At 41.1% G+C, this 27,484-nt stretch overlaps 1 protein-coding gene across 1 annotated transcript in view; it reads left to right on the top strand.

The window, feature by feature from the left end:
• Positions 1–17,289, top strand: part of LOC149469290 (sodium-dependent neutral amino acid transporter B(0)AT3-like) — a 63,475-nt gene extending 46,186 nt beyond the window's left edge. The window contains exons 9-12 of the mRNA XM_089669431.1: positions 1,553–1,757; positions 6,786–6,945; positions 11,808–11,970; positions 17,110–17,289. Of these exons, the coding sequence (XP_089525557.1) occupies positions 1,553–1,757; positions 6,786–6,945; positions 11,808–11,970; positions 17,110–17,289 (708 nt within the window). The remainder of the gene's footprint in view (positions 1–1,552; positions 1,758–6,785; positions 6,946–11,807; positions 11,971–17,109) is intronic.
• The last annotated feature ends 10,195 nt before the right edge of the window (positions 17,290–27,484 follow it).

The following is a 27,484-nucleotide window of genomic DNA, read 5'->3' as shown; positions in this document are numbered from 1 at the left end:
ATGGAGAAGAGAAGAGGCCCGAGGATGGAGCCTTGAGGGACCCCTATAACACTACCACCTCCCCTTCACTCCCCCTCACTCTTTGGGGATCATTAGTACCCTGATGATCAGTGCCTATCTGCCCCGTGACAGCTGCCAGTTATGACAGCTGTGACAGCGTGAGGAAAGTGCTGCCAATAACCGGCAACTGTATTTACTCCGTTATCTGCTGTGTCATTTACCAGCTGATCACATGGTAAAAGGCCGCTGTGATTGGCCTTTTAGCTCATCACGTGATCAGCTGTGTCCATATAAAACAGTGATCATGTAGATCGCCGGGTGCGTGCTGCTGGGGACACGTGGGAGGGCATTCTGGAATGACGTCATATGACGCCCTTCCAGAACTGGATAACCACGCTGTAGCCGTCATTCAGCCATAGCATGGTTAGCAAGTGGTTAAAGCAATCTACTGAGCTTGCTAGCACCAATTCTTGAGGGAGTATATTCCACATTTTCATAGCTCTTACTGTGAAGAAACCTTTCCGTATTTGCAGACTAAATCTCTTTTCCTCCAGATGTAAAGAGTGCCCCCTTGTCCTCTATGATGACTTCAGGGTGAATAGCTCTACACCAAGTTCACTATATGAACCACTGATGTATTTATACATGTTGATCATATGCCCCCTTAATCTCCTCTTCTCAAGAGAAAATAAATTAAGTTCCTCTAATATTTCCACATAGCTGAGCTCCTCCATGCCTCTTATCAGTTTGGTTGCCCTTCTCTGTACTTTCTCCAGTTCCGCAATATTCTTTTTGTGAATTGGTGCCCAAAACTGAACTGCATATTCCAGATGAGGTCCTACTAATGATTTTTTACAGGGGTAAAATAATATCTCTCTCTTTGCAGTCCATACCTCTTTTAATACAAGAGAGGATTTTGCTCGCTTTAGAAACCGCAGCTTGGCATTGCATGCTATTATTAAGCTTGTGATCTACCAGAACCCCCAGATCCTTCTCCACCATTGATCCCCCCAGTTGTACCCCCCCCCCCAGTATGTATGATGCATGCATATTCTTAGCCCCAAGTGCATAACCTTACATTTATCAACATTAAACCTCATTTTCCACATAGTTGCCCAATTAAACAGTGCATTGAGGTCGGCTTGTAAGTTGAAGACGTCCTGTAAGGACATTATTCCACTGCACAGCTTGGTGTCCTCTGCAAAGACTGAAATGGGATATTTAATCTCAGACCCTATATCATCTATAAATATATTAAAAAGTAAGGTTCCCAGCACTGAACCTTGGGGTACACCACTGACAGCCCTAGACCATTCAGGGTATGAATCATTAATCACTACTCACTGAATTCAGTCTTTTAGCCAGTTTTCTATCCATTTACATACTGATTTTTCCAAGCCTGTAGACTTTACCTTACACATTAACCATGTGTGTCAAGCGCTTTTGCAAAATCCAAGTATATTATTTCCTCAGCTACATAATATAATTATGTATCATTTATGGCATGGTCATTATCTACTTGTATAATATAGAATCTTTTTTTTTGTTGTAGAGCGTGTCTGGCACTGGTTTGGCATTTATTGTCTTTACTGAAGCAATTATTCAAATGCCAGGTTCCCAAGTGTGGGCTATTCTCTTCTTCATAATGTTATTTACCCTTGGTCTGTCTTCAATGTTTGGAAACGTGGAGGGAGTACTAACACCTATACTGGATCTTAAAATATTTCCAAAGTCTGTACCAGTGGAGGCTATTTCAGGTATGTTTATACACTAGACGCCATATATGTGGTCTACAAGGGCAACAATGCTGCCTAGGCCTTTTTACATTGTTGTCATCAAAGCTTCTTAAATGTCTCACATCTTCTCTAAAATTCTCTTGAACATTTCTCTTCAACACTCTCTTAAAGTATGTAAATCCTTTAGTTTAAAATAGAAATGAAAGGCAAAACACACATATATATATTTTTATTTATTTTTTGCATATTTTCACACTGAAATGATTCAGATCATCAAATTTTAAAATTACACAAAGATAGCCTGAGTAAATATAAAATTTAGTGTTTAAATGATGATTTCATTCAAACCTGCCTGGCCCAAGTGCGCTTGAGGTCATGAACTGATGGCCACACATTCTCCTTTAGGATTTTCTGATAGAATGCAGAATTCATGGTTCCATCAATTATAGCAAGTCATCCAAGTCCTGAAGCTGCAAAGCAGCCCCACACCATCACACTTTTTTTGTTATTTTTATGAAGTGCTGTTATTTTTATGTGAGATGTAATGGGATGCACATCTTCCAAAAGTTCAAATTTTGCCTCATCAGAATATTTGCACAAAAGTCTTGGGGATAATGAAGATATTTCTGGGAAATTTTGATATGAGTGTTTGTGTTCTTTTTAGTCAGCATCGGCTCTTGCCTTGGAACTGTCCCATGGATGCCTCTTCTAACATAGCCCGCTTCCTGCCAAAGTTTCCCCCTCCTCTCACGCTGCCCCCCTTCTCTCACCCTGCACCCCTTTTGTCAACCTACCTCCTCCTCTCACAGTGCCCCCTGCCTCTCACAGTGCCCCCTTCTGTCACCCTGCCCCCATGCCCCCGTCTCTCACAGTGTCCCCCTCCTCTCACATAGCCCACTCCCTGTCAAAGTGCCCCGCTCCTCTCAAACTGCTCCCCTTCTCTCACCCTGCCTCCCTCCTCTCACAGTGCCCCCACCTTTTACAGTGTCCCCCTCCTCTCACACTGTCCCCTTGTCTCACAGTGCCCTCCATCTCTCACAGTGCCCTCTCCTCTCACACTGAGCCCTCCGCTCACAGTGCCCCCAACTTGTCACAGTGCCCGCTTTCTGTCACAGCACCCTCCTCCTCTCACACTGAACCCAACCTATCACCCTGCCCCCCTCCTCTCACATTGCCCCTTCCTCTCACACTGTTCCCTCCTCTCACAGCACCCCCCTTCTATCACAGTGTCTCCCTCTTCTCACATTGCCCCCCCTGTCGCCCTGTCCCCCTCCTCTCACCCTGCCCCCCTCCTTTCACACTGCCCCCCTTCTGACAGCCTGCCCCCCTCCTGTCACAGTGCCTACCTCCTCTCACAGTGCCCCCCTTCTGTCACAGTGCCCCCCTCCTGTCACAGTGCCCCCCACCTCTCACACTGACTCCTGTGACAGACCTAACCTCTTGCCTACTTACTAATTTACTATGGGCCCTGGCATTTGGAGTAGTTTTACTTTGGATTCAAGTCCATGTCTCCCCAAAACATTCAGACTCTGAGAACTGGAGGACCAGGATACAGATTTGGGGTTTCTGTATCCTGGTCCTCCAGTTCTCAGCATTGACTGCTTCAAATCCCCCCCCCCCCCAGACTCAGAGACCCTAAGCAGATGTTAACATAATCAGCTCAAAACACCCTGATGCTGATGTCTCTTGCTGTAATCTGTTTATTAAGGTGTTATGTGTTTACTGTTGTGTATCTGTTCCATTGTTAATTGAGTCACCTATTGTTTCTGGCTGTGGGCTCCTGGAGGTCCCTAAATGATGGGTGGCCTCCTGGAGGTCCCTAAATGATGGGATTAGTCTTGTGTCAATTTTACCACGTTATCCAATCAGTGTTGGATGTTTATCCCAACGTGTAATATTTGTTTTTATTGTTTATGTGGGGACTGCTCCTATTTATGAAGTGTATAAAAACCTGTATTTTTGTTCAATAAAGAGTTCCAATTGCACCTAAGCTAGGGTCGTCTAGTCTTGGGTGCAATGCCCAACTATAATACCTTGGTCCCGTGTCCCAGCAGTCCCAGCAGTGAGGAAGCAGTTTCCTGACAGAAGCACCCAGGTGGTATGTCACACAGTCCATCACAACCCCCTTCTGTCACCCTGCCCCCTACTGTCACATTGCCCCCTCTCTCACAGTGCCTACCTCCTCTCAGAGTGCCCCCCTTCTATTACAGTGCCCCCCTTCTATCACAGTGCCCCCCATCTCTCACACTGACACCTGTGACAGACCTAACCGGGCCAGGGGCTTTTGGAGGTGACTGCAGGCTAGTCTCTTGCCTAATGACTGTGGGCCCTGGCATTTGAGGGGGCTCTATTCTTTGGGAGGTGTGTTCCTGGCTGAACTTTTGGAGTAGTTTTAGTTCAATCTGAGTTTATTGCAATTTTTAGAAACTTAGAATACAAAGACGTACAGGTAAATGAATCAGGTAACAAAGAAGGATGAGATATTGCAGACAAATATCTGAACAACATTTTGCAGTAGTGAAATTGTGATATATATAATTTTTTTTGTGGACATGAATTGACAAAATTAGGTGAGGATGTAGAACACCTGAAATAGAAGAAATGTTATAGGCATAGATGAGTAAGTGGTTGCTGGGCTCTTTGGCCCCAGAAGAACACATATAAATCAGAGATAATTGGATCACGTCTCAGATTGAAAGGGATGATGAATATATCAGGGGATGTGGTAATATTAGAGAGGGATGCGCAGAGAGAAAAGAAAGAAAGAAAACAAGCAAAGAGCATTAGAGGGAGAGGAATAAATAAGGGATGAGGTAACCCATGAATAGAATTCAGAAGAGTGTGGGAACATGGCCCAGGGGGTCCAGGTGGAAGAGAAGAGATCCTCCTTTCCTGTTTCCCGTGCCAACAGGTGTTCCAGGTCATGTATAGATTCCAGTTCGTTGACCCATCCCCTAGGGAGGGCACAGTAGTTGATTTCCAGCAGCGTGGGCTGACTGCCCTGGCTGTGGCCACAAGGTATCTTAAGATATCTAGTTTCACAGACTTTAGGGGTCCAGGCATTATGTAAAGGTGGGCTGTCTCAGAAGAAGGCAGAATAGATGTTGCCGTCAATTTGCAGTACAGATCAAAAATATGTTGCCAGAGTTTCCGGACAGGGAGCAAGTCCACTAAATGTGTAGCAGAGTACCTTGTGGCAACGCCATCAAGTATCTGGGATGGATGGGTCAAACCGGTGAAGAATCAATGGGCATCTGTACCATCTAGTTATCAGCTTGAATCCTTTTTCCTGAGTTTTGGTACCTGGGGAGAGTGCTTTTGGAGTAGTTTTACTTTGGATTCAAGTCCATGTCTCCCCAACACATGCAGACTCCGAGAACTGGAGGACCAGGATACAGATTTGGGGTCTCTGTGCCCAAACCAACATTGACTGCTTCCAACCCCCCCCCCCCAGACTCAGAGACTCTAAGCAGATGTTAATATATTCAGCTCAAAACACCCTGCTTCTGAGGTCTCTTGCTGTAATCTGTTTATTAAAGTGTTACGTGTTTGCTGTTGTATATTTTTTTCCATTGTTGTTTGAGTTAATTGAGTCACCTATTGTTTCTGGCTGTTGGCTAGTCCTTCTGGAGGTTCCTAAATAATGGAATTAGTCTTGTGTCAACTTTACTACATTACCCAATCAGTGTCGGATGTTTATCCCAATGTGTAATATTTGTTTTTATTGTGTATGTGGGGACTGCTCCTATTTATGAAGTGTATAAAAACCTGTATTTCTGTTCAATAAAGAGTTCCAATTGCACCTAAGCTAGTGTTGCCTAGTCCTTGGGTGCAATGCCCAGCTATATTACCTTCGTCCTGTGTCCCAGCAGCGAGGAAGCAGTTTTCTGACAGAAGCACCCAGGCAGTGTGTCAGGCGGTCCATTACAACTCCCATCTGTCACCCTGCCCCCACCTCTCACAGCACCCATCTCCTCTCACACTGATTCCTCCTCTCACAGCACCCCTTCCTGTCTCTCTGCTCCCCTCCTTTCATGTGCCCCCCTCCTATCACATCTATGGAGGCTTGGGAGGGCAGAAGGATGGGGGAGAGATGGGTGCAGCAAAATGCACCTTCACCTGTGTAGACACAGGCCCTGAACTGGCTATTTTTAATATGTAAAACTCAGGTCTTGCACTTAGAGGCATTTGGCCACCAATTATTATAAGAACTATTTATGATACTTAGTGCCTTCTAGTGGCCAAATGCCATATTGTTTGTTTTAAATCAATGACAACCATTCCACCAGAAGAGGAAACAACCTAATAACATTTGCTTTTGCCTCATTATCACAGAACAAATGTTCATACACTTTCACTGGGCAAAATTCTACTCAAATTGATTTTTATAAATACACCCCTTAATGTAGATGTCACGTAAAATAGCAGTTTGGTAACTAAATGAGTTCCCAAGTTTGTGTGTAGATACAAAATTATTTCTCTGTAACACTTTACAAAAATGCAGCTTGTAAAAAGTGTTGGGTAATGTTTTGAAATTACCCACATTGTGAGAGAACTAACCCTATATACAATGAATGCCTCAATGAGTCCTGAATTATTTAACCTGAAAAATCAATTTTGTACCATCAAAATTACAGCTGGCAACAAGTACCTGTTGCATTGAGTGATGTTTTGCGATGCCCACACTGCTGCAATAGCACAGAAACCTAGTGCTTTAAAATACTATAAAATGCAGTCTGCAACAAATATCTGGTGATCCTAATGACTATTGCGGGGTATAGTATAGTATAGTATAGTATAGTGTTGGATTGTGTAAATGAGTACTTGGTGCAATAAGTAAAGATACATTCAGAAAGGTAAAGCGACACAAAAAGTGTGAGATCCCATTTTGTGTCGACTCTTTAATTTCCTATTTCTTTTTACATTCCTCCTTCAGCAAATTGGAGGCCCTTACAAACTGCACTTAAGCAGACCGATTACATCTCATCATCAAATGACTTGCAAGTTGACATGTTGCTTTAATGCTTTTGTTTTTCTCCTCTCCTCTAGGTTTAATCTGCCTGATATCCTTTGGATTTTCTCTTATTTTTACAATGGGATCTGGAAATTATTGGCTTCAAATTTTTGACACCTTTACAGGTTCCTTGACACTTCTTATAGTTGTATTTTGTGAAGTAATTGCTGTTTCATATGTGTATGGAATCAAAAGGTAAATGGATTGCAACTTCTCATTTCTTTATGTATCTTAAACTTTTTGCTTTGATATAAATATACAAAGGGTTGGACAAGACCCATAAATGCAGTAAAGATATTGATGCCTAAGCAATTTTTTTGGGGTCTGGCACACCTTTTCATCAATTCAGTGATTCATAGGTACAGTGGGGATCGAAAGTTTGGGCACCCCAGCTAAAAATTTGTATTAATGTGCATAAAGAAGCCAAGGAAAGATGGAAAAATCTCCAAAAGGCATCAAATTACAGATTGGACATTCTTATAATATGTCAACAAAAGTTAGATTTTATTTCCATCATTTACACTTTCAAAATAACAGAAAACAAAAAAATGGCGTTTGCAAAAGTTTGGGCACCCTGCAGAGTTAATATCTTGTACTGCCCCCTTTGGCAAGTATCACAGCTTGTAAACGCTTTTTGTAGCCAGCCAAGAGTCTTTCAATTCTTGTTTGAGGTATCTTTGCCCATTCTTCCTTACAAAAGTCTTCCAGTTCTTTGAGATTTCTGGGCTGTCTGTCACGCACTGCTCTTTTAAGGTCTATCCATAGATTTTCAATTATGTTGAGGTCAGGAGATTGTGAAGGCCATGGCAAAACCTTCAGTTTACGCCTCTTGATGTAATCCCCCGTGGATTTTAAGGTGTGTTTAGGATCATTATCCATTTGTAGAAGCCATCCTCTCTTTAACTTCAGCTTTTTCACAGATGGCATCAAGTTACCATCCAAAATTTGCTGAAATTTTATTGAATCCATTTTTCCTTCTACTCGTGAGATGTTCCCTGTGCCACTGGCTGCAACACAACCCCAAAGCATGATTGATCCAACCCCATGCTTAACAGTTGGACAGAGGTTCTTTTCATTAAATTCTGTGCCCCTTCTTCTCCAAACGTACCTTTGCTCATTCCGGCCAAAAAGTTCAATTTTAACCTCATCGGTCCACAGAACTTGTTTCCAAAATGCATCAGGCTTGTCTATATGTTCATTTGCAAAGTTCAAACGATGATTTTTGTGGTGAGGACGTAGAAGAGGTTTTCTTCTGATGACTCTTCCATGAAGACCATATTTGTACAAGTATCTCTTTATAGTGGAATAGTATACCACAACTCCAGTGTCTGCCAGATTTTTCTGGAGGGAACGTGCAGTCAAACGTGGGTTTTGAATTGTTTTTCTCACAATCCTGCGAGCTGTTCTGTCTGATATTTTCCTTGGTCTTCCAGATCTTGCTTTAACTTCCACTGTTCCTGATGACTGCCATTTCTTAATTACATTCCGAACAGAGGATATTGACATCTGAAAACGCTTTGCTATCTTCTTATAGCCTTCTCCAGCTTTGTGAGCGTCAACTATTTTCAGTTTCAGTTTTCTTGACAACTGCTTAGAAGAACCCATGGTGCTGATTGTTGGGGCAAAGTCAGATGAGTCTGGGCATTTAAAACCTTTGAGATTGACATCACCTGGTCTTCCCAGACGATGATTGAGAACAATCCATGACACTGGCAGGTCTCAGCTTTGCAAAGGGGGCATTGCATGCTATAAATTCTGCAGGGTGCCCAGACTTTTGCAGACGCCATTTTTTTGTTTTCTGTTATTTTGAAAGTGTAAATGATGGAAATAAAATCTAACTTTTGTTTACATATTATAAGAATGTCTAATCTGTGATTTGATGCCTTTTGGAGATTTTTCCATCTTTCCTTGGCTTCTTTATGCACATTAATACAAATTTTTAGCTGGGGTGCCCAAACTTTCGATCCCCACTGTAGGTTTATGAACAAAAAACATGTCTGAAGTTATTATCAATGTTTAATTGGACTGCTGGAATCCAAATGCTTATTTTTTAAGCCAACCTGTCACTGTAACTGAACAAAATAATATCGACAACATCCTGCAAAAGAATGAGATGAAAACTCAGATTTCCAGTGGCAGAGTGTTGAACCTTCCCTGTCTTGCAGAACCCCGTGCACTTCTGCTATCTGACACTTCTAGGAGTGTCTAAATAGCATGTCCCTCACTGGCTACTATGCTTTTCCCTGTTGACTCCTACTTTACATCACTACTGTGTCATGCAGTGATGTATGGGTCAGTGGGAAGAATGCAGCCACCCTCAGAAGATACGCTATCTGACACACCTGAATGTGCTGGATAGTAGTGACACCCAGTGCTCTGCACTTTCAATATACCTGTGACGGAGGGCAGGCAGACAGAACACACAAAGTAGATGGCAAACAGTTAAAGCTTTATTAAAACAGACAACATTCACTCAATGGGGAGTAGTGCAGGGAGAGAGAGTCCAAAATACTTGTAATCCAGCCCCGGTGGGCAAAGTTAAAGTCTCTACAGCAATTTGTAATCCAAGAGGCAGTTCGTAAGCAGTCAGATAGCACAAGGGAAGCATACACTCACGCAAAGCTGATGCAATAGTCTCAGGCAGAGCTGACAGTGTTCCAGGCAGGGCTGATGTAGCTTCTGGGATCCCCCTTCCTCCAATGGGGCTCAGGCAGAGCCGGGGGCCACTAGAGTCCAGCTGGACCCCACAGTGGTTGCCCAGCAGAATGGCACAAGAGAGACCAGCACTGGCCTCTTAAACCCCCTGAGAAGGATGAGAGGTGGAGGGGGGTCATTAGCAGGATGGCAATGGAGGGACTGGCTTAATGGAGTTTAGGGACATTTTGGATGACAATGGACAGGAATGGAACTACAGTAATTTAATTTGTAGCTGTAAGACGGGTTGGACAGGCTGGACACTGAAACAAGATAATTGAATTTGCAGCTGTAAACAGTGTAACAGTGGGGGAAATACATTAATACAAAAGTAAGGCACTAATTAGTGGGGAGGATATTATAATTAGGCAAACGACTGGTTGGACAGGATGGACACAATCATTTAATTTGCAGCTGTAAACAGTGTAACAGTGGGGGAAATACATTAATACAAAAGTAAGGCACTAATTAGTGGTGTATACACTAATTGAATTTGGGACCTTTTGTGGAGGGGCGAGTTAATTACAGCTAGGGGCCTTTGGCACACAGGAGTAAATACTAATTGGAGGATGCTCTTCCTATGGCCAGGAGGGATTAGGAACAAGGAATTAATACCTGGGGATTAATAACTGGGCTGGCAGAGAACTTATATCGTGACACTCTGGATCAGTACGCAGGAATTGATAATTGGCCGGGCCCCTATACCGTGACAATACCACCTATCAAAAAGGTGAGCATTCCTCTTCTTCTTGTGTAGGCTGTACATTGTTGAATTAGCAACAGCAAGTTAATATCGTTGCACTGAGTTAGTAATTAAATATTTATATTTGCCATCTTAATAATTTTATTTACTTTGTCCGAGTCTGATTGTTTAACTTGAATACAATATGTGCACTAAATAAGGGTGCACATATACATTTTAATAAGTAATTATAATTTAATTGTTTAATAGTTGCAGTGAATACTTTCTGCATAAGCCCTTTTGTGACTGGTTCTTATAGCGCTTTTATTATGAAAGATGAAAACTATTAAATTATTAAGATGAAAAAAGAAAAGAAAAGTCTTTGCTGGCAAACAGTGCATCCTAGGCACTTTTGCATTTCCAGTGGAAACATTCCACACATCATATATGTAGCAATACCCCCTTAGGTGTTGCTGAAGATTTGGGTCCCCCTATAGTCCTGTACAGTCAGGCAACATGCATTTCCCACAGACTTGCATTGCAGAGACAGTGAACAGTGCTTGAGCTTGGCTTCTTAGTTTTATTAAGGGAATTGAACTTGGATTTGGTAAGGGGTGTATGGGATGCCCAAGGAACAGTGAATTGAGGACAACTTCCTGGTAACTATACACACATCCAAAGATAGAACTTCTCTTCTTGGAGAGCTCTCCAGCCTCTCCTGGTGTACCACCCCAGATAAATCTTCTTCTTTACCCATTTGTCTGGAGGAATCCCTGGGCGAGGGCATTCAGTGCCTGCTACTTTAAGTAAGTCCCAGGTAAGGAGATAGTCAGGTTTCCCACCAGGATGCTCCTTTCCCCTTAACTGGTCCAGGGGGTGTAGGATCACTCACTCTTTCTCTCCTGTCTGCTTTTTGGGTCAGTGGCTGCCTTCAGGCCTTCTGCTGGGCTGGCCCCTTCCCTGCTGCACAGGTGGTTCTCTCAGGGGACTCCTGAGGTTGAATGATAAAATCTGTGGCAAGACTTGAAAATTGCTGTTCACAGACACTCTCCATCCAATCTGACAGAGTTTGAGCTATTTTTCAAAGAAGAATGGGCAAAAATTTCACTCTCTAGAGTACAAAGCTGGTAGAGACATCCCGAAAAAAGACTTGCAGCTGTAATTGCAGCGAAAGGTGGTTCTACAAAGTATTGACTCAGGGGGGCTGAATACAAATGAATGCCACACTTTTCAGATATTTATTTGTAAGAAATTTTTAAAACCATTTATCATTTTCCTTCCACTTCCCAATTATGTGCCACTTTGTGTTGGTCTATCACATAAAATCCCACTAAAATGCATTTACATTTTTGGTTGTAGCATGACAAAATGTGGAAAATGTCAAGGGGTATGAATACTTTTTCAAGGCAATGTATCTAATCTTCAGTCACCTTTGGGCATTATGAATGGGTTGAATTCATATGGCAATATAAATGAAGTACCTATTAAAATAGACTGGCTTGGATAAAAAAATTTAAATATATTTTTGGAGCTATTTGAATTCAAATATCTAATTAACAGTTTTTGGTTTAAGAAATATTTTCATAGTTTTGACATTGTTGTTTAATAGCAAGTATTAGAAAGAAAATGCGCCGTATATTTGTTTCGCATAACTTCAACCATCAACATTAATTCCTCCAAGGTTCAATGAAGATATCAAATGGATGACTGGAAGATATCCAAATATATATTGGCAAGCGACGTGGAGATTTATTAGTCCATTGCTAATGGGAGCAATATTTTTGTCATATATCGTTGTTCAATTTGGGACACCTTTAACTTATGAAACATGGGATCCTAGTTATGTAAGTATGTGATATAATCAAGAATAAAATCATTTTTATGTTTCCTTAATATTGAGCAGTTATATTTCATGCACAGGGTGTCGACAACATCAAATCGACATAGACATAGCAGCATTGTCACACAAAACATAACAATGTGCCCTTGCTTCTCTATAACTTACTACACAGTCCAAGTGCCCTTCTTACAGAGAAATTGACCAACTCCACAAAACAATAGCCTTCACTCACACAGCTGGCATTGTATGGGCTCTCTCTGCAGGCCTGTCAGTTTTCTTTCTCAGAGATTTAGGCTCAGTCTGTAAAGGCAGATGCTTTCTCTGTAAAGGATAACCATGCCAGTAGCATAATAAGGCAATTTTTCCAAGAAACACAAAGAAACACAGTAGTGCCATTAACACCCAATCTTTCCCTGGCGTTTCAACACATACATGATTGCAATCTAGAAAAAATTTAAATCCCTTCCAGTTGCATCCCAGCTTCTTTCACAATAGATATAAATATATATCTGGTATCCTTTCCTCCTCCATCATGTCATCATGTGTGTAGCACTACCCCTGCAGGGGCCGCTTGATAATGCTTATCCTTAAACCCTGTCCGTGCAAGCCTCCCAACACCTTTAATTAAAGATTGTAACTTGAGTCCTGTGATGTTTAAAGTTCCTGATATGGTGGTATCTGTTGTCTTCTGCTAGCAATGGTGGGGTCCATAAACAGTAGTGAATACTGGTAATGCAATTAAGCTAAATAGATAGGCTGTGATACTGCTCAAAGCAAAGATCTCCTGGTACTGAGGTGTAAAGGTTAGAGAGAAAACAGGTGGCGTACACACCTAGTGCATTATCCAAGGTTTATTGTAGGAGTGAAAGAATAATAAAAACATACTCACAGATGAAGCATGTATCTAAAAAGCATAGAAAAATGACAATGGCCATTGTCATTTTTCTATCCTTTTTAGATACATGCTTCGTCTGTGAGTATGTTTTTATTATTCTTTCACTCCTACAATAAACCTTGGATAATGCACTAGGTGTGTGTGCCACCTGTTTTCTCTCTACCCAGTGGCTGATTTCCCCATCTGAGGAGGGCTGCACCCCTGAAGCATTTCTTTTGGTTGTCGCTGTCCTGGTACCCTTGGCTTCCCTTTTGGCTGTGCATATCCTGAGGCGCTGGAGAGTACATACAATATCCGGTGAGGTGTAAAGGTGTCTGCATGCAGTGTCTCTAGACTGATGGCAGAAAGAGACTTGGCATCCACCCGCTCACTAATACTATGGATAGCAAGGCCTCCTAGGAACAAGAGTACTTGCACAGGCTCTTGGTTGTTTGCAGGGATGTGCAGAGCTGCTGCCTGACAACCTGTCAGTGCAGCGAGCAGAGATGTCTGTGTGAAAACTGGATAGTGAAAGTCCTGAAAACCCTGATGCAGAGAAGCTGAAGTTACCCGGGTATGGTGACCGGCGTCACCGCTGTGCTGAACTGATGTGCAGGGACCCGCAGCAGTAGGCTAACAATCTGTCTCTAGAGGAGAACGGCAGTCCCCGTGTTCAGCTCTGAATCCTGCGCCAAGAGAGCGAGCCAGTCCCCTGCTGTAGAATATATCTGCTCTCCCAGCATCCTTCTAGTTAGTCAGGTAGTTGTAGTTCAATCAGCACTCAGAAATCCAGTATGTATTGGGGAAAAGGATTAATCATAGTCCAATCTGTAAATGTCCCTGAAAGGCATAATGAAATAGCCGGCTACATCTGTCTTCCCAAAAAGTAATCATACAGGACTTGCTATATATTCCTTGCAATCTCAATGAAATCATTTAATTTGACTGTGTTTGGTCACTAAATGATTACAACAGACTAGTGCCAAGCTCTGGAAAGTTGTCTTTCCTGGCTACAATAAAATATCAGAAGATTCCAGATGTTTCTGTTTGTAAAAGAAAGTATATCACAGGCTCCATACATCCTCCTCTCTGGCATAGCAGCCCACAGCACCTTGTGTGAATGAACCCTGAGAGGCAGTAATCGTTCATTGTTCAAGGAATCCCTCTGGAGGAATCCAGGCTGAGAAAGGCTGCTCTGGTAGGTGTCATGCTGTGAGTACATCCTCCCCAGGGGTGGACTGACAACTCATGGGGCCCCTGGGCAATAGGGGATCATGGGGCCCCTGTGTCCTTGCCCAAACTCAAAAAAGCCTATGAAAAAGGTACCAGGGGCATCTCATGGGGCCCAATACTGACCCCGGGCCCTCGGGGAGTGCCCGAGTTTCCAAATGGTCAGTCCGCCCCTGATCCTCCCCAACAATATTCCCGTTAGTTAGACTAAGGGTGATAAATGACAATCTGCATGACATGATTGCAGCCTTTTTGTATCAATGTATTGTATCCCAAGCTTGTTATTCTGGATCACACCTCTCTTCTTTCTTGTGGTCTGTAGCTACATTGATGATCCTTCCTATTTAACTGCCTTAAACAGAGCTGGAAATGGACATTGTAGGGGTTGACTGTTTTGCAAGGGAATTTACAATTTGCATGGGGAGCTCTGGAGAACACTCCCAAGCAAGGGGAAACTTCACTTGCAAAGCAAACAGTCTATTTGATCTTAGCAAATCAACACCAGTAGGCTCATCCAAAAGGGAGTCAGTATTTCAGTGTTTTACTGTCAAAGTCCTTTTGTCTGTGGTAGCATGCAATTCATCTTGCTATCCAAATAATGTTACAGTGAGCCTGTCCCAAGTCTGTCCTTATTAACATACAATGCAAGAAGCCCAGCCTCTATACCATTAACACTTTGTTAGTGCAGACAGTGTTCAAATCTAGTTACAATAGATAATGAAGTTCTGCCTGCACAGTACGGACAGGGTTAATAATGGCAAACACAGCTGCCCAACCCCCCCCCCCATAAACAAAGAGAACTACTGAGGATTTTCCTTGCTGGAAGGTCCAGAATACAGCATCTAAAAAGATAAGCTGCAATTTTAAAATAGGTTTTACATTATGCTAGGTGAATGGGGACAGATATAAAGTAGATGTTATCCATATGTGGCTGCAAAAGTGAAAATACACTTTAAGCCAATGGTTCTCAACCTGTGGGTCGCGATCCCTTTGGGGATCGAACGACCCTTTCACAGGGGTCCCCTAAGACCATCAGAAAACACATATTTCCGATGTGTAAAGAGCAGCTACTGTGTAGAAAGCAGCTGCTGTGTTGAAAGCAGCTACTCTGTTAAAAGCAGCTACTGTGTTGAAAGCAGCAGTATTGGAGCTAAAACGACACTCATGATTTATAATTACTGGGTAAATAATTTTATGGTTGGGGGTCACCACAACATGAGGAACTGTATTAAAGGGTCACGGCATTAGGAAGGTTGAGAACCACTGCTTTGAGCCCTTAGGCCACATTACATCAACCCCCTCCCACACGGTCACTGGTCTACACCACCTCCCTCCTATAGCTAGATCTGAAGTCAAACACCTACACTACACTCCAGCCAAAAGGCAACAGCTGAATGTATGCCTGTCCTCTTCCTTGCCTCAAGTGACTCACCTATACAACCTATGATCCTCCCGCACCTGAATCTTCTCGCACTACATGGAATAAAAGACACTTACCTACCCACTTACTGAACTATTGACCACATTATTCACCTACCTGATTGCCAGATCCTGCTAATGAATAGAAATATTTCGATTTTCAAGCCCAGGTCAATTAAAAAAAAAAAAACAAGCATGGTATTGATGATTTATTGTGATTTGCATTTATTGAGTGTATCTTGCATTTTTTTTTCTATTTTCCTTTGTTATGCAAATAATAAATAGCCGACACATAACTTTTTTCTCAAATAACCTTGAAAAAGCTTAAAGTGTTACTAAACCCACAACAGTAAAATTAGTCTGTATATGCAGTAAAGCATGCTTGTTATACTCACTGTGGGACCTAAGGGATTAATCTTTTGCATTGTGTAAAAAGGATGTTTGAGTCTCGCTTCTCTGATCCTACCCTTCTTCCAGTGTCTCTTAAACATCTCCTGATAGAACAGAGGCTTGGGGGCAAGTTGCACATGCTCAGTTTGGTGTGTATTGCAATAGTTTTTTAGGGGGGTTAGTGCATGTGATCAGCACAGGCCAATCAGCACTCTCCAGACAGAGGTCAGGGGTCCCGCATCCTCCTTCAGGAGAATGAAAACTCCTCCTACAAGCTTTAACCAGTGCTTTGCTGGACACTGACAGAAGTCACAAGACTACTCTTTTTTTTTTTCCTGGGAGAGTGCATGTGATCAGCACAGGACCAATCAGCACTGTCCAGACAGAGGTCAGTGGTTTAGGATCCTCCTAGAGCAGAAAGAAAACTCCTCCTACAAGCTTTAACATGAGCTCTGTTGGAGACTAATAGAAGTCACAAGAATGCTCTAACTGCTGATGAGAAAATGTATTTAGCAGTTTATATTTACTAAAATAATTGCATTTCCATGTTGTGTGTACTGTGGAAGACCAGATATAGTGAATGCAGTGTCCTGGGTTTAGAAACACTTTAAAGTGTTACTAAACCCACAACAGTAAAATCAGTCTGTATATGCAGTAAAGCGTGCTTGTTATACTCACTGTGGAACCTAAGGGGTTATTCCTCTGCATTGTATAAAAAGGCTGTTTGATCCTGACTTCTCTGATCCTCCCCTTCTTTCAGGGCCCTCCTCTTATCTCCTGATAAGACTTATGATGTGGAGACACTCTGCACATGCTCAGTTTAGTGTGTATTGCTAGATAGATTTTTTTTTTTCTCTTGTAGAGTGCATGTGATCCGCACGGGGCCAATCAACACTGTCCAGACAAAGATCAGGGGTTCTGCATCCTCCTAGAGTAGAAAGAAAACTCCTCCTAAAAGCTTTAACCAGTGTTCTGTTGAACACTGATAGAAGTCACAAGACTGCTCTAACTGCTGATAAGAAAAGATATTTAGCAGTTTATATTTACTAGAATAATTGCATTTCCATGTAGTGTGTACTGTGGGAATCCAGATAGAGGGGTCCTGGGTTTAGTAACACTTTAAATTATCATTTGATCTTATACAAAATAACTTGCTTGGTAGAATCTATGCATGTATTGCAAAGAGTATACTGTCAGAAAACATATAACATATATTTTATTGCCATACAGGAGGGTTTTCCTATGAAGAAGGAAGAAAGCTTTCCTGGCTGGGTTGTAGCCATCTGCGTGCTGTTGGTAGCCATACCATCCATGTGTATTCCATTAGTTGCATTGGTTCATCTTGTTAAAAGAAAACTAACAAAGAAACCAAATTATGAATCAAGAGATGATGTAAACAATTTCAGTTAGAAAGGAAAAGGCTTGTTCTGTATAAAGTATTGTAAATTGTATGTAATACATACATCATTTTACAGTCAAAGAGTTTTTATTTTGCCTAAAGGTAAAGAAGTAAGTAGTATAGTAAATAAAGAATTAACAAAAAAACAATGCAAACAGTAGGGTGTATATAAGATTGTACACCAGTTCGATTGTTTAATGGCAGGGTAGTCTGATTATTGCACTGACCTTAGCAATTGGTTCTCTATATTGAAGTGGTCATTAACCATAAACAAATTCTACAGATAGAAACTAAGCTATACAAATCTGAATTGGCACTGTTTAGCCTGGACCAACTTGGCCTATTCACAGACATTAGATAACAGTCCAAAGAAATACGTGATTTCAAGTTGAATAGTTGTTCATCCAAGGAAGATTATAGAAAGACTGTCTATATGCAATATGCTGTGGAGACAAACCTCACAAGCAAAAAATCATTCTGTAAAGCTGGAATTTAGTCAGGCAAACAGTCTATTTTTCATCCCGGGACGATTTAACCACTTGCCGCCCTGCCACTGTACATATACGGCGGCAGGGCGGCACTCACAGGCAAAACCACGTTTTAAGACGTGTGTTTTGTAAACAAATAGGGGGCGCGCCGCCGCCCCAATTTGTCCCGCGGATCACCGCCGCAGATGTCAGTCGCAGGGTCACAGCCGCTCCTTAGCGGCTATGTCCCGGCGATCGGTGGCAAACAGTGACAGAGAGCACAGCTGCAGTAGCTGTGCTGTCTGTCACTTCCCTGTCAGATCGAGGATGAGCTGATCGAGAAAGAACAGTTTCTCTTTCTCGATCAGCCTTGTCCCGCCCAGCACACCCCCCCGCCCCCTAGTAAAACACTCCCCTCACTCCTATAACCCTTCCCTGCAAAATAAAGTTAACCCCTTCCTCCCCAGTGCCATTAGTACAGTGTCAGTTTTTTTTTTTTGCACTGATCACTGTATTGGTGTCACTGGGGATGTGAGTGACCCCAAGTTAGTACCCCCCCAATGTCAGAATGTCCATCGCAGTCCCGCAGTCCCGCCATAAGTCCCTGATTGCCGCCATAATTCGCTGATCGCCGCCATTATTAGTATAAAAAAAAAACCTAAAAATCCCAGTATCTTTCCCGCCATTTGTAAACGCTATAACTTTCACGTAAACCAATTAATTTACACGTATTGGGGTTCTTTTTAGCAAAGACATGTCGCAGAATGCATATTGGCAGAAATTTATGACTAAATTTGATTTTTGCATTTTTTTTTACTGGACATGTTTTATAGCAAAAAGTCCAAAATATTGTTTTTTTTTCCTCAAAATTGTCAACATTTTTTTTTTATAGCGCAAAAAATAAAAACCGCACAGGTGATCAAATACCACCAAAAGAAAGCTCAATTTGTGGGGAAAAAAGGATGTAAATTTCATTTATGTACCGTATTGCATGACCGCGCAATTGTCCGTTAAACTAGCACAGCGCTGTATAGCAAAAAAATGGCGTAAATTGCAGTATCTATACCATAGTTTGTAGACGCTATAACTTACACAAAAAGCAATCAATATACACTTATTGGGATTTTTTTTACCAAAAACATGGAGCAGAATAAATTTTGGCCTAAATTTATAACCAACTTTGAGTTTACTATATATTTTTTATAGCTGAAAATAAAAAATATTGTTTTTCTTCAAAATTTTTGGCCTTTTTTTGTTTATAGCGTAAAAAATAAAAAGCGCACAGGTGATCAAATTACACCGAAAGAAAGCTCTATTTGTGTAAAAAAAAAGGACGTAAATTTTGTTTGGGTGCAGTATTGCATGACCGCGCAATTATCAGTTGAATTAGTGCAGCGCTGAGTAGCAAAAAGAGGCCTGGTCATTAAGGGGGGTAAATCCTCTGGAGCTCAAGTGGTTAACTATCATCACAATATGTACTCACATTTCTTATAAAGCTGTATTTTCCATATCATGTGACACTTTTGTAAAAAAATGTTTCAAACAAATAAACTTTTCCAGAAATAAGATCATTCTTTGATCTTTCAAAAGTCTCCCAAATGTTGTTTTGAAGATGTGGCTGTAGTCCCAATTCAAACAAGATAAAGACAAAGAAGCATCCAACAACTGTTTCATATACAGCAGTATGCTCTATCATGGTAATATGGATCACAGATCATTCAGCCTTCCTTAACCACTTGTCTACCGGGCACTGTTACCCCCTTCGTGCACAGGTCAATTTTCAGCTTTCAGTGCTGTTGCACTTTGCATGACAATTGCGCGGTCATGCAACATTGTACCCAAATTACATTTTTTTATATTTTGTTTAACACAAATAAAGCTTTCTGTTGGTGGTATTTACTCGTCACTGGGGTTTTTGCACTATAAACAAAAGAAAGAGCAAATAAATTTGGAAAAAAAGTTTTTCTTTGTTTTTATTATAACATTCTGCAAACAGCTAATTTTTCTCCTTCACTGGAGAAATCATAGGATTATCACTGTTTTTTTTTATGGTTGAACTGGATGGACTTTTGTCTTTTTTCAGCCAGACTAACTATGTAACTATGTAACTTATGTGTGTTGATGAGGCTGCACTGATGGGAACTGATAGGCAGCACTGATGGGCACTATCTGCATCTGCATCACATTTTTAAACAATAACATTTTATACAAGTAACATCTAATTGATATTTACGCCTTCCATCATGTATTCCATCAAGCTTAATTTGTGGCAGATTTAACTTGGTTCTACAGATAAAAGGCTTTTTTACCTTAATGCATCCTCTGCATTAAGGTAAAAAAACCTTTCAATGTCTCTGCCTGACCCCCTCCCCCCCAAACACTTGCTAGTGCCTACCAGCAGTCCTTCTCTCCTCTCTTCTAGCATTCACAGGACACAGAGTCAGCAGCAGTAGCCATTGCATCCTTCTGCTGTCAATCAAATCTTCTGAGAAGGGATCGGGAGGCTTGGGACCGCTCTGTGCAATACCACTGCACAGAGCTCAAAGTATAACGTGCTTATTATTTAAAAAAACAAAAAAACAAAAAATGAAGGTTTACAATCACTTTAATTTATGCAGGTAACTATAAATATCCTCTACATTTAAACACAAAAGGATCCACACTGGGCTTGGGCACAATTGATTGATTTTGCTCTGTTGAAATTTTAGTGAAATTGGTTGACAGTTTGTTGAAATCTATCTATGGATAAAATGCATTTGAATCAATAGAGAAGGCAAATTATGTTGCTTTATGGTACATCCACACCTGTGAACGCACCCTGCCTGCTATTAGATGTGAAAACCCCAGCGGGGGTACCTGTGATCAGCTGTGAGTAGACAGCCCCATTGAAAGCAATGGGAGGCTGCCAGCTCACACAGCTAACCACAGCCACTTGTATGTAATCTCTCAAGCAGCGATCACATGTGAGTAATCAGCCTGCGTCCAGAGCCAATCACTTACATGTGATCATCGCATAAGAGATTACATGCAAGTGGGCATGATTAATAGATATTTCATACATGAGGACATTTTACAACCACAAAGAACCATTATCTATTGTTTATGATGATTTTTCTTATGTAAAATCTCAAAAAGAATTATTGTGAATCAATTATTCCGTGGTGACATTTTCATATGCACTTATTCCATTGCACTTGCATATTTTTATCCTTGACAACATGTACTTGTGTATTTTGATTTGTTTAATAAAAGTCAATATAAAAAAAATCCCCCTTTCCTCTGTCATCAATAATTAAAACTAGAGCAACAGCCTACAGTGACCCGTGGGCGGGGCCTGAACATGGCGGCGGGGGAGAGCTCAATGTAGGAGCTCGTGGACGGAGCTCCGTTGTCTGGCCTCCCCAAGCCTCCAGGTCTATCCCCTCAGGCATGCTTTGAGTCCCGTGGCGGAGGACTTACCCTGGCCCGACGGTCCCCTGTTGAGAAGAGGTGGATGCTGGCGTGGAGAGAGAGAGGAGCGGCTGGAGACCGGCAGAGAGAGAGTCCCTGAATGCCGGGAGACGAAGGGGGATCACGTGACCGGCCGCAAAGCACCACTGGGAGTTCGGAAAGCCGGCCGGCCGGCGTTTTGCAGTGAGAGAGCTGCGCCGACCTGTTTTGCCGGTGGCCGATTCAATCTCCCCCTGGCACCCTGAAACCCCCCTAGTTAAAAACAAACGGGAGAAGAACTTTTGGAACCAGGACAAGGAGATCGAGGAGAGTCTGGGGAGTTGCCCCCCCCCCCTCCCACAAACGGAATCTTAGGGGAATCGAACGAGAGAGCACTCACAAAGAAGAAAATACACAAGGAGGGTGAGTGACCATGACTGTTCTTTATTTTGTACCGATATGAAGCTCTGAGTGGACCCCTAAAGAGAAGCAAGGAGTAAGGGAAAGGGGGGCCCCCGGAGATTGTATAAAAGGTGGAAGAGGCCCGAGGGAAGGGGAGCTTAAGGAAAGGAGGAGAAGAGAAAAGAGAAGGGAAAGAAAAAAGAAAAAAAAAAAAATCAGCAGGGTGTCAGGGAGGAGATTTGAAGGTTAAAGAACTGTTTTTCCCCTCCTTACACACAAATTTATAAAGGAGTATAAGAAGAATATAAGCCACAGAGAAAAATGAAAAATAAAAACGTAAAAGGAAGTGGGCTTAAAGGGTCCCAGACTGGTACAATTAAAAAATATACCTCCCAAGGAAACGTAACCCCAGAAAGACCCCAGAGCAGGACTGAAAAAGGAGAAGTAGACCTTAGTATGGAAAGTAGTCCTAGAGTATCATTAGGCCTTGATACTAGCAACCAGCAAACATCAGGCAATATAGAGATGGGAAAAGACCTACAAATACCTAACAAAAAAGAAATGGCAGAAATGTTTAAAGAATTGGAGAAAACAATAAAACAAGAAATGGTAAATATCCGTAGCGATCTGGGACACCTGTTGGAGAGAGTTGAAGAAACGGAGGAGAAGGTTAAAAGTCAGACCCAGGCTATCCTTGAACTAGAAAAAGAAATAACTAACATAGGGAAAGCCCAAGAAAAACTGTTATATAAGGTTGAGATACAAGAAAACAAAGACAGGAAGAGAAACATCCTGATACGTGGGGTCCCAGAGAACTCAAAGGGAGAAAGTCTGCAAGAGGTGGTTTGTAAAATACTTAATACTATAATAGACAGCCCTGAAATGGATAGGACTAAAATAGAAGGAACTTTTAGAAAAGGAAAAATTCAAAGAGTCCTGGGGAAAGAAAGGCCGAGGGATATATTAGTTCAATTCTATGAACTCCGGGATAAAGAAAAAATCTGGAAGAAGACCAAAGGAAAATCAGTAATTAATTATGAAGGAGGAGACATACAGATATATGCGGATCTGGCCCCAGAGACTCTGTGGAGAAGGAGATCTTTGAGACCCCTATTGGAAAGGTTGAAAGAACAAAATGTGCAATATAGATGGGGGACTCCCGAATGCTTAATAGGATGGAAAAATGGGACTACAGCATACCTCAGGTTTCCAGAAGACTTGAAAAATTTTTTTGACAGTTTAAAAATTCAAAGAATGGAAATCCCTGGCTGGGAAGAAGAACAATGGGAAAATAGAACGAAGAGAAAAGAGGACTGGCAATTTGTGGGGGGGATGAGGCGGGGGGAAGGGGGGAGGGGGAGAGGGATGGAGGAGGAGAAATAGGGGTTTTCCTTTTTTTTTTTTTTTTTTTCTTCCCTCCTCCGTCCTTTTTCTGCCCTCACCCCACCGTCCTCGTTTTATTGTGTCTGAGATTAATCTGGATGGGACCTGGGGGGTTATGGGGAGGTTAGACAAGGGGAAGTCGCCCATGGACGGAGTCTTAGCCCAAGGTTTAAATCAAAAGTGGTTTTTATAATCCATAAATGATTAGTAGGCAAATGATAGGCCTAAAAAGTGGGGGTAGGGGAGGGGGGAGGGGGGGAGCGGGGAGGTTGGAAGGGTGGGAAATGGGAGAGGGGGGATGTTATTTCTGCAAGATAAAAGAAGTTACAAAAGCAAGTGAGAAGGGAGAAGGAGGAGAGGAGAAGAAGGGAGAAGAGGAAATGAGAAAAGGGGAGAGAAAAGGAAAATATAGATGGAGGAGAAAAGAGGAAATTTAAGGAAGATGGAAGAGATTCAGTTTATAACATATAATGTAAATGGGATGAACTGCCCTGGGAAAAGATATAGATTATTTAAAGAACTACACCATAGGGCAGCCTCAGTGATATTTCTACAGGAGACACATCTTGAGATAAAGTCAAATGTTAGGCTGAGGTCTAGAAATCACCCAACATGGTACTACGCAGACTCCCCGGTTAAAAGAGCAAAAGGGGTAGCAATAGGTTTGGCAAAGAATATTAGGTTTGAGTTGGAAGATAGGAAAACAGACCCAGATGGGAGATTCTTGTTTTTAAAGGGCAAGTTACAAGAGATCGAGTGTACACTGGCCAACATCTACTGTCCTAATAAAAAACCGGAGGCGTATCTGAAAAAAGTGTTGAGGAAGTTGATGGACTTTAAAAAAGGACGTTTGATCCTGGCAGGGGACTTTAACTTTTGTATGGATCCACAAAGGGACGCCACCTCCCATATAAAAAGAGAGGGAAATAGGGCCCTGAAATTATTGAAAAAAGAATTACACATAAGTCAATTGGTAGATGCCTGGAGAATTACACATATGCAAGATAGAGATTATACTTTCTTTTCAAACATGCATAAGAGATATTCAAGACTAGACCATATATTAATAGAACATCAATCAATTGACCATCTGATCCAAGTAGAAATAGAGACAATATCTTTATCAGATCATGCCCCAGTTATTATGAAAATGGAATGGGGGAGGAGGAAAATCGGAGGGCTGGGATGGAAATTGAATGAGACACTTTTAGTGGAAAAGGAAATAGCTCAGAAAATAGGGCAGGAGATCGAACGCTTTTTTAAGGAGAACGAGACAGGTGAGGTATCAACAGCCACAGTGTGGGAATCTCACAAAGCATACATAAGAGGAATATTAATGGCAATTGGGGCAAGAAAGAAAAAAGAAAGAAGGGAGAAAATGAGGGACCTCTTAGAAGAAATAAGTAAAATAGAACAAATACATAAGAACAGAATAACAAAAGAAATAGAGCTGAAGTTAAAAAAAAAGCAAGAAGAATTGAAAGAAGTGATAGAAGAGGAGAGGAGAAAAGTATATAACAGAGTTTTGAGTGAGAGATATAGATGGGGAGAAAGACCTGGAAAATATCTGATGAGAGCCCTGAGGAAAAAGAAAAATAGAAATTATATAGAAAAAATAAAAGATGCTAAAGGAAACATGTTGCATTCAAATAAAGATATCATCAAAGCCTTCACAGAATATTACAGGAAACTGTATAATATAAGTCCCCTGGAAGGATTAGAAAACATACAAAGTGAGAAGAATCAAAAAAGAAAGAAATATCTGGAAATGGCTGGGTTACTAAAACTAAGTGAGGACCAACTGAACTCCCTAGATGCAGATTTCTCACAGGACGAAATAAAATTAGCACTGAAGGGGTCAGTGTCGGGGAAAAGCCCAGGTCCAGACGGATATACAGTCAGATACTATAAAAAATTTAGTGAAATTTTAATACCAAAACTTAGAAATTATATGAACGCCCTAGGTGGAGAGATGGAAATAAGAAGAGAATCATTACAAGCCCAAGTAGTGCTCATTCAAAAAGAGGGAAAAGATCCCTCACAGTGTTCGAGCTAAAGACCTATTTCACTATTGAACACCGACATTAAGTTATATGCAAAGGTCCTAGCAAATAGATTGAAAGAGCTAATGCCAGAATGGATACAAGAGGATCAGGTGGGTTTTGTCCCAGGGAGGGAGGGTAAAGACAATGGGTTAAGATCACTGATGTTAATCCAAAAGAGTAAAAAGGGAAAAGAACCGGTGGTGTTACTCTCTATAGATGCTGAAAAAGCGTTTGACAGAGTGAATTGGAGATTCATGACAGATACTCTGGAAGCCTTAGGTATTGGGCCTAGGATGAGAGAGTGGATAGGGAAGTTGTACAGATACCCTTCTGTGGTCATTGCGGTAAATGGGGAGAGGTCAGAACCCATTGAGATGTCAAATGGAACAAGACAGGGATGCCCATTGTCCCCATTGTTGTATGTTATATCATTAGAACCATTGTTGTCAACAATAAGGCTGAATAGAGATGTAAAGGGAATCCTGATAGGAGATACAGAACATAAAGTTGCTGCCTTTGCAGACGACTTGCTGTTCTATGTAGGAAATCCCAGGATAACACTTCCAAACTTAATGAAGTCATTAAAGGAATATGGAGAACTATCAAACTTAAAGATAAACCCAACAAAAACGGAGATTCTAAATATAAACATCTTAAAAAGTGAAAAAGAAAAAATACAAAAGGAATTCCCATTTAAATGGAAAGACAGAGATATAAAATATCTAGGAGTAAAGCTTACAGCCTCACACAAACATCTATATAAATTAAACTATATTTCATTGATAAATGAGATTAGAGACGAGTTAAAAAGATTGGAGGGAGGAACCCCGACATGGATGGGCCGTATCAATCTGGTAAAAATGATAATAGTACCAAAAATCATATATAGATATCAAATGATCCCAATTAAACTCCCAGAGCTTTTCTTTAAAATAATTAAGAAACTGATAACAAAATACATATGGAGGAATAAAAAACCAAGACTGTCATACGAACTGCTGAGTAGGAGGAAAGAAAGAGGGGGTTTAGGGCTCCCAGACTTTAAAAGATATTACAAAGCGGTAATATTGGCAAGAACCATAGATTGGATATATAATTATAAAAAAAGTTGGGTGAGAATAGAGAATGAACTCAGTGGAATAGACCTGGGAAGAATGATATGGGTGCCAACACAGTATAGGGGTTTAAACGATAATGTAAATACATACACTTTAAATGTACTAAAGGTTTGGGATAATTTACACAAAAGTATGAAATGGACTTTTAATTCAACACTGATTCCACTAAAAAACACGGAGTTTTTCCCCCCAGGCAGAGAAGAAATAGGAGGGAGGTGGTTTAAAAAAGATAGGGTGCAATTGAGAGATATTCTGGTGGGAGATGAAATAGGATCATTTGGTGATTTGAAGAAAAAAGAGGGCGAGATCTTCACTAAACTAGATGAATTGCGGTATTTTCAATTGAGGTGTTTTGTTGGAAGTTTGCCAAAACCTTTAAGGACAAAAGAAAATTGGAATCTGTTCGAAAAGGTATTGGGAACACAAGGTGATGGGAAGCACGGGATTACTAAAGTTTACAAAATACTCACTGAATTAGACACAAACACAAAGCCAACATATATAACAAAATGGGAAATGGATATGGGAGTTGTGATAGATGAGGAAAAGCAGAGGAGAATGTATAGATTAATTCACGAGAACGTCTCTATGAGAGAAGTGGAGATGAACTATAAGTGTTTGACAAGATGGCACATCACACCAAATGTAGAAAATAAGATATGTGGGCAGAGTTCACCACTGTGTTGGAGGGGATGTGGAGAGGTAGGCACTGTATACCATATATGGTGGGGATGCCCTAAAATCCAGATATTCTGGAAAACAGTAATCCACTTGATAGGAAAATTGACAGAAATAGATATAGAGCTAGATCCAGAAGTATGTATTTTGCATAACATGGATATAACAGTAAATAAATATAAAAAATCAGGGATATGGTACTATATAAATGCTGCAAAAGCTCTGATACCCAAGTTCTGGCGGCAAACAGAGATACCGAAGGAAGAGGACTGGATTGAAAGAGTTGAGCAGATCAAAAAGATGGAAAGGTTGTGTCATATCCAAGAAGATAGGATGGAGGCCTATTATGGGAAATGGGAGAACTGGGAAAAAGCCAGATTATATAGGAAGTATAGGAAAGAATAAAAGATAACAACAGAAAAACTTCACTTGCTGATGTAAGAAGATGCAGAGAAAAGGTAGGATAGGCAGAGGGGATTTGGGGTGGGGGGCGGTGCCGGGAGGGAAATGTTGTATAGAGTAATATAAAGTAGAAATGTTGGATATTATAATATTATAGAATATATTTCTTATATATATATATATATCTACATTGTGTTGATGAAATGTATTTAAAATGGAAAAATGAATAAATATTTAAATTATAAAAAAAAAAAAAACAGCCTACAGTGACAGCTGATGGTA

The sequence above is a fragment of the Staurois parvus genome, unplaced genomic scaffold (assembly GCF_062004578.1).
Source record: "Staurois parvus isolate SC_StPar_1 unplaced genomic scaffold, SC_StPar_1.0 ptg000077l, whole genome shotgun sequence".
In the NCBI taxonomy this organism is placed as follows: domain Eukaryota; kingdom Metazoa; phylum Chordata; class Amphibia; order Anura; family Ranidae; genus Staurois; species Staurois parvus.
The sequence above is the reverse complement of the archived record's forward strand: the minus strand, read 5'-3'. Positions and strand labels throughout refer to the sequence as shown.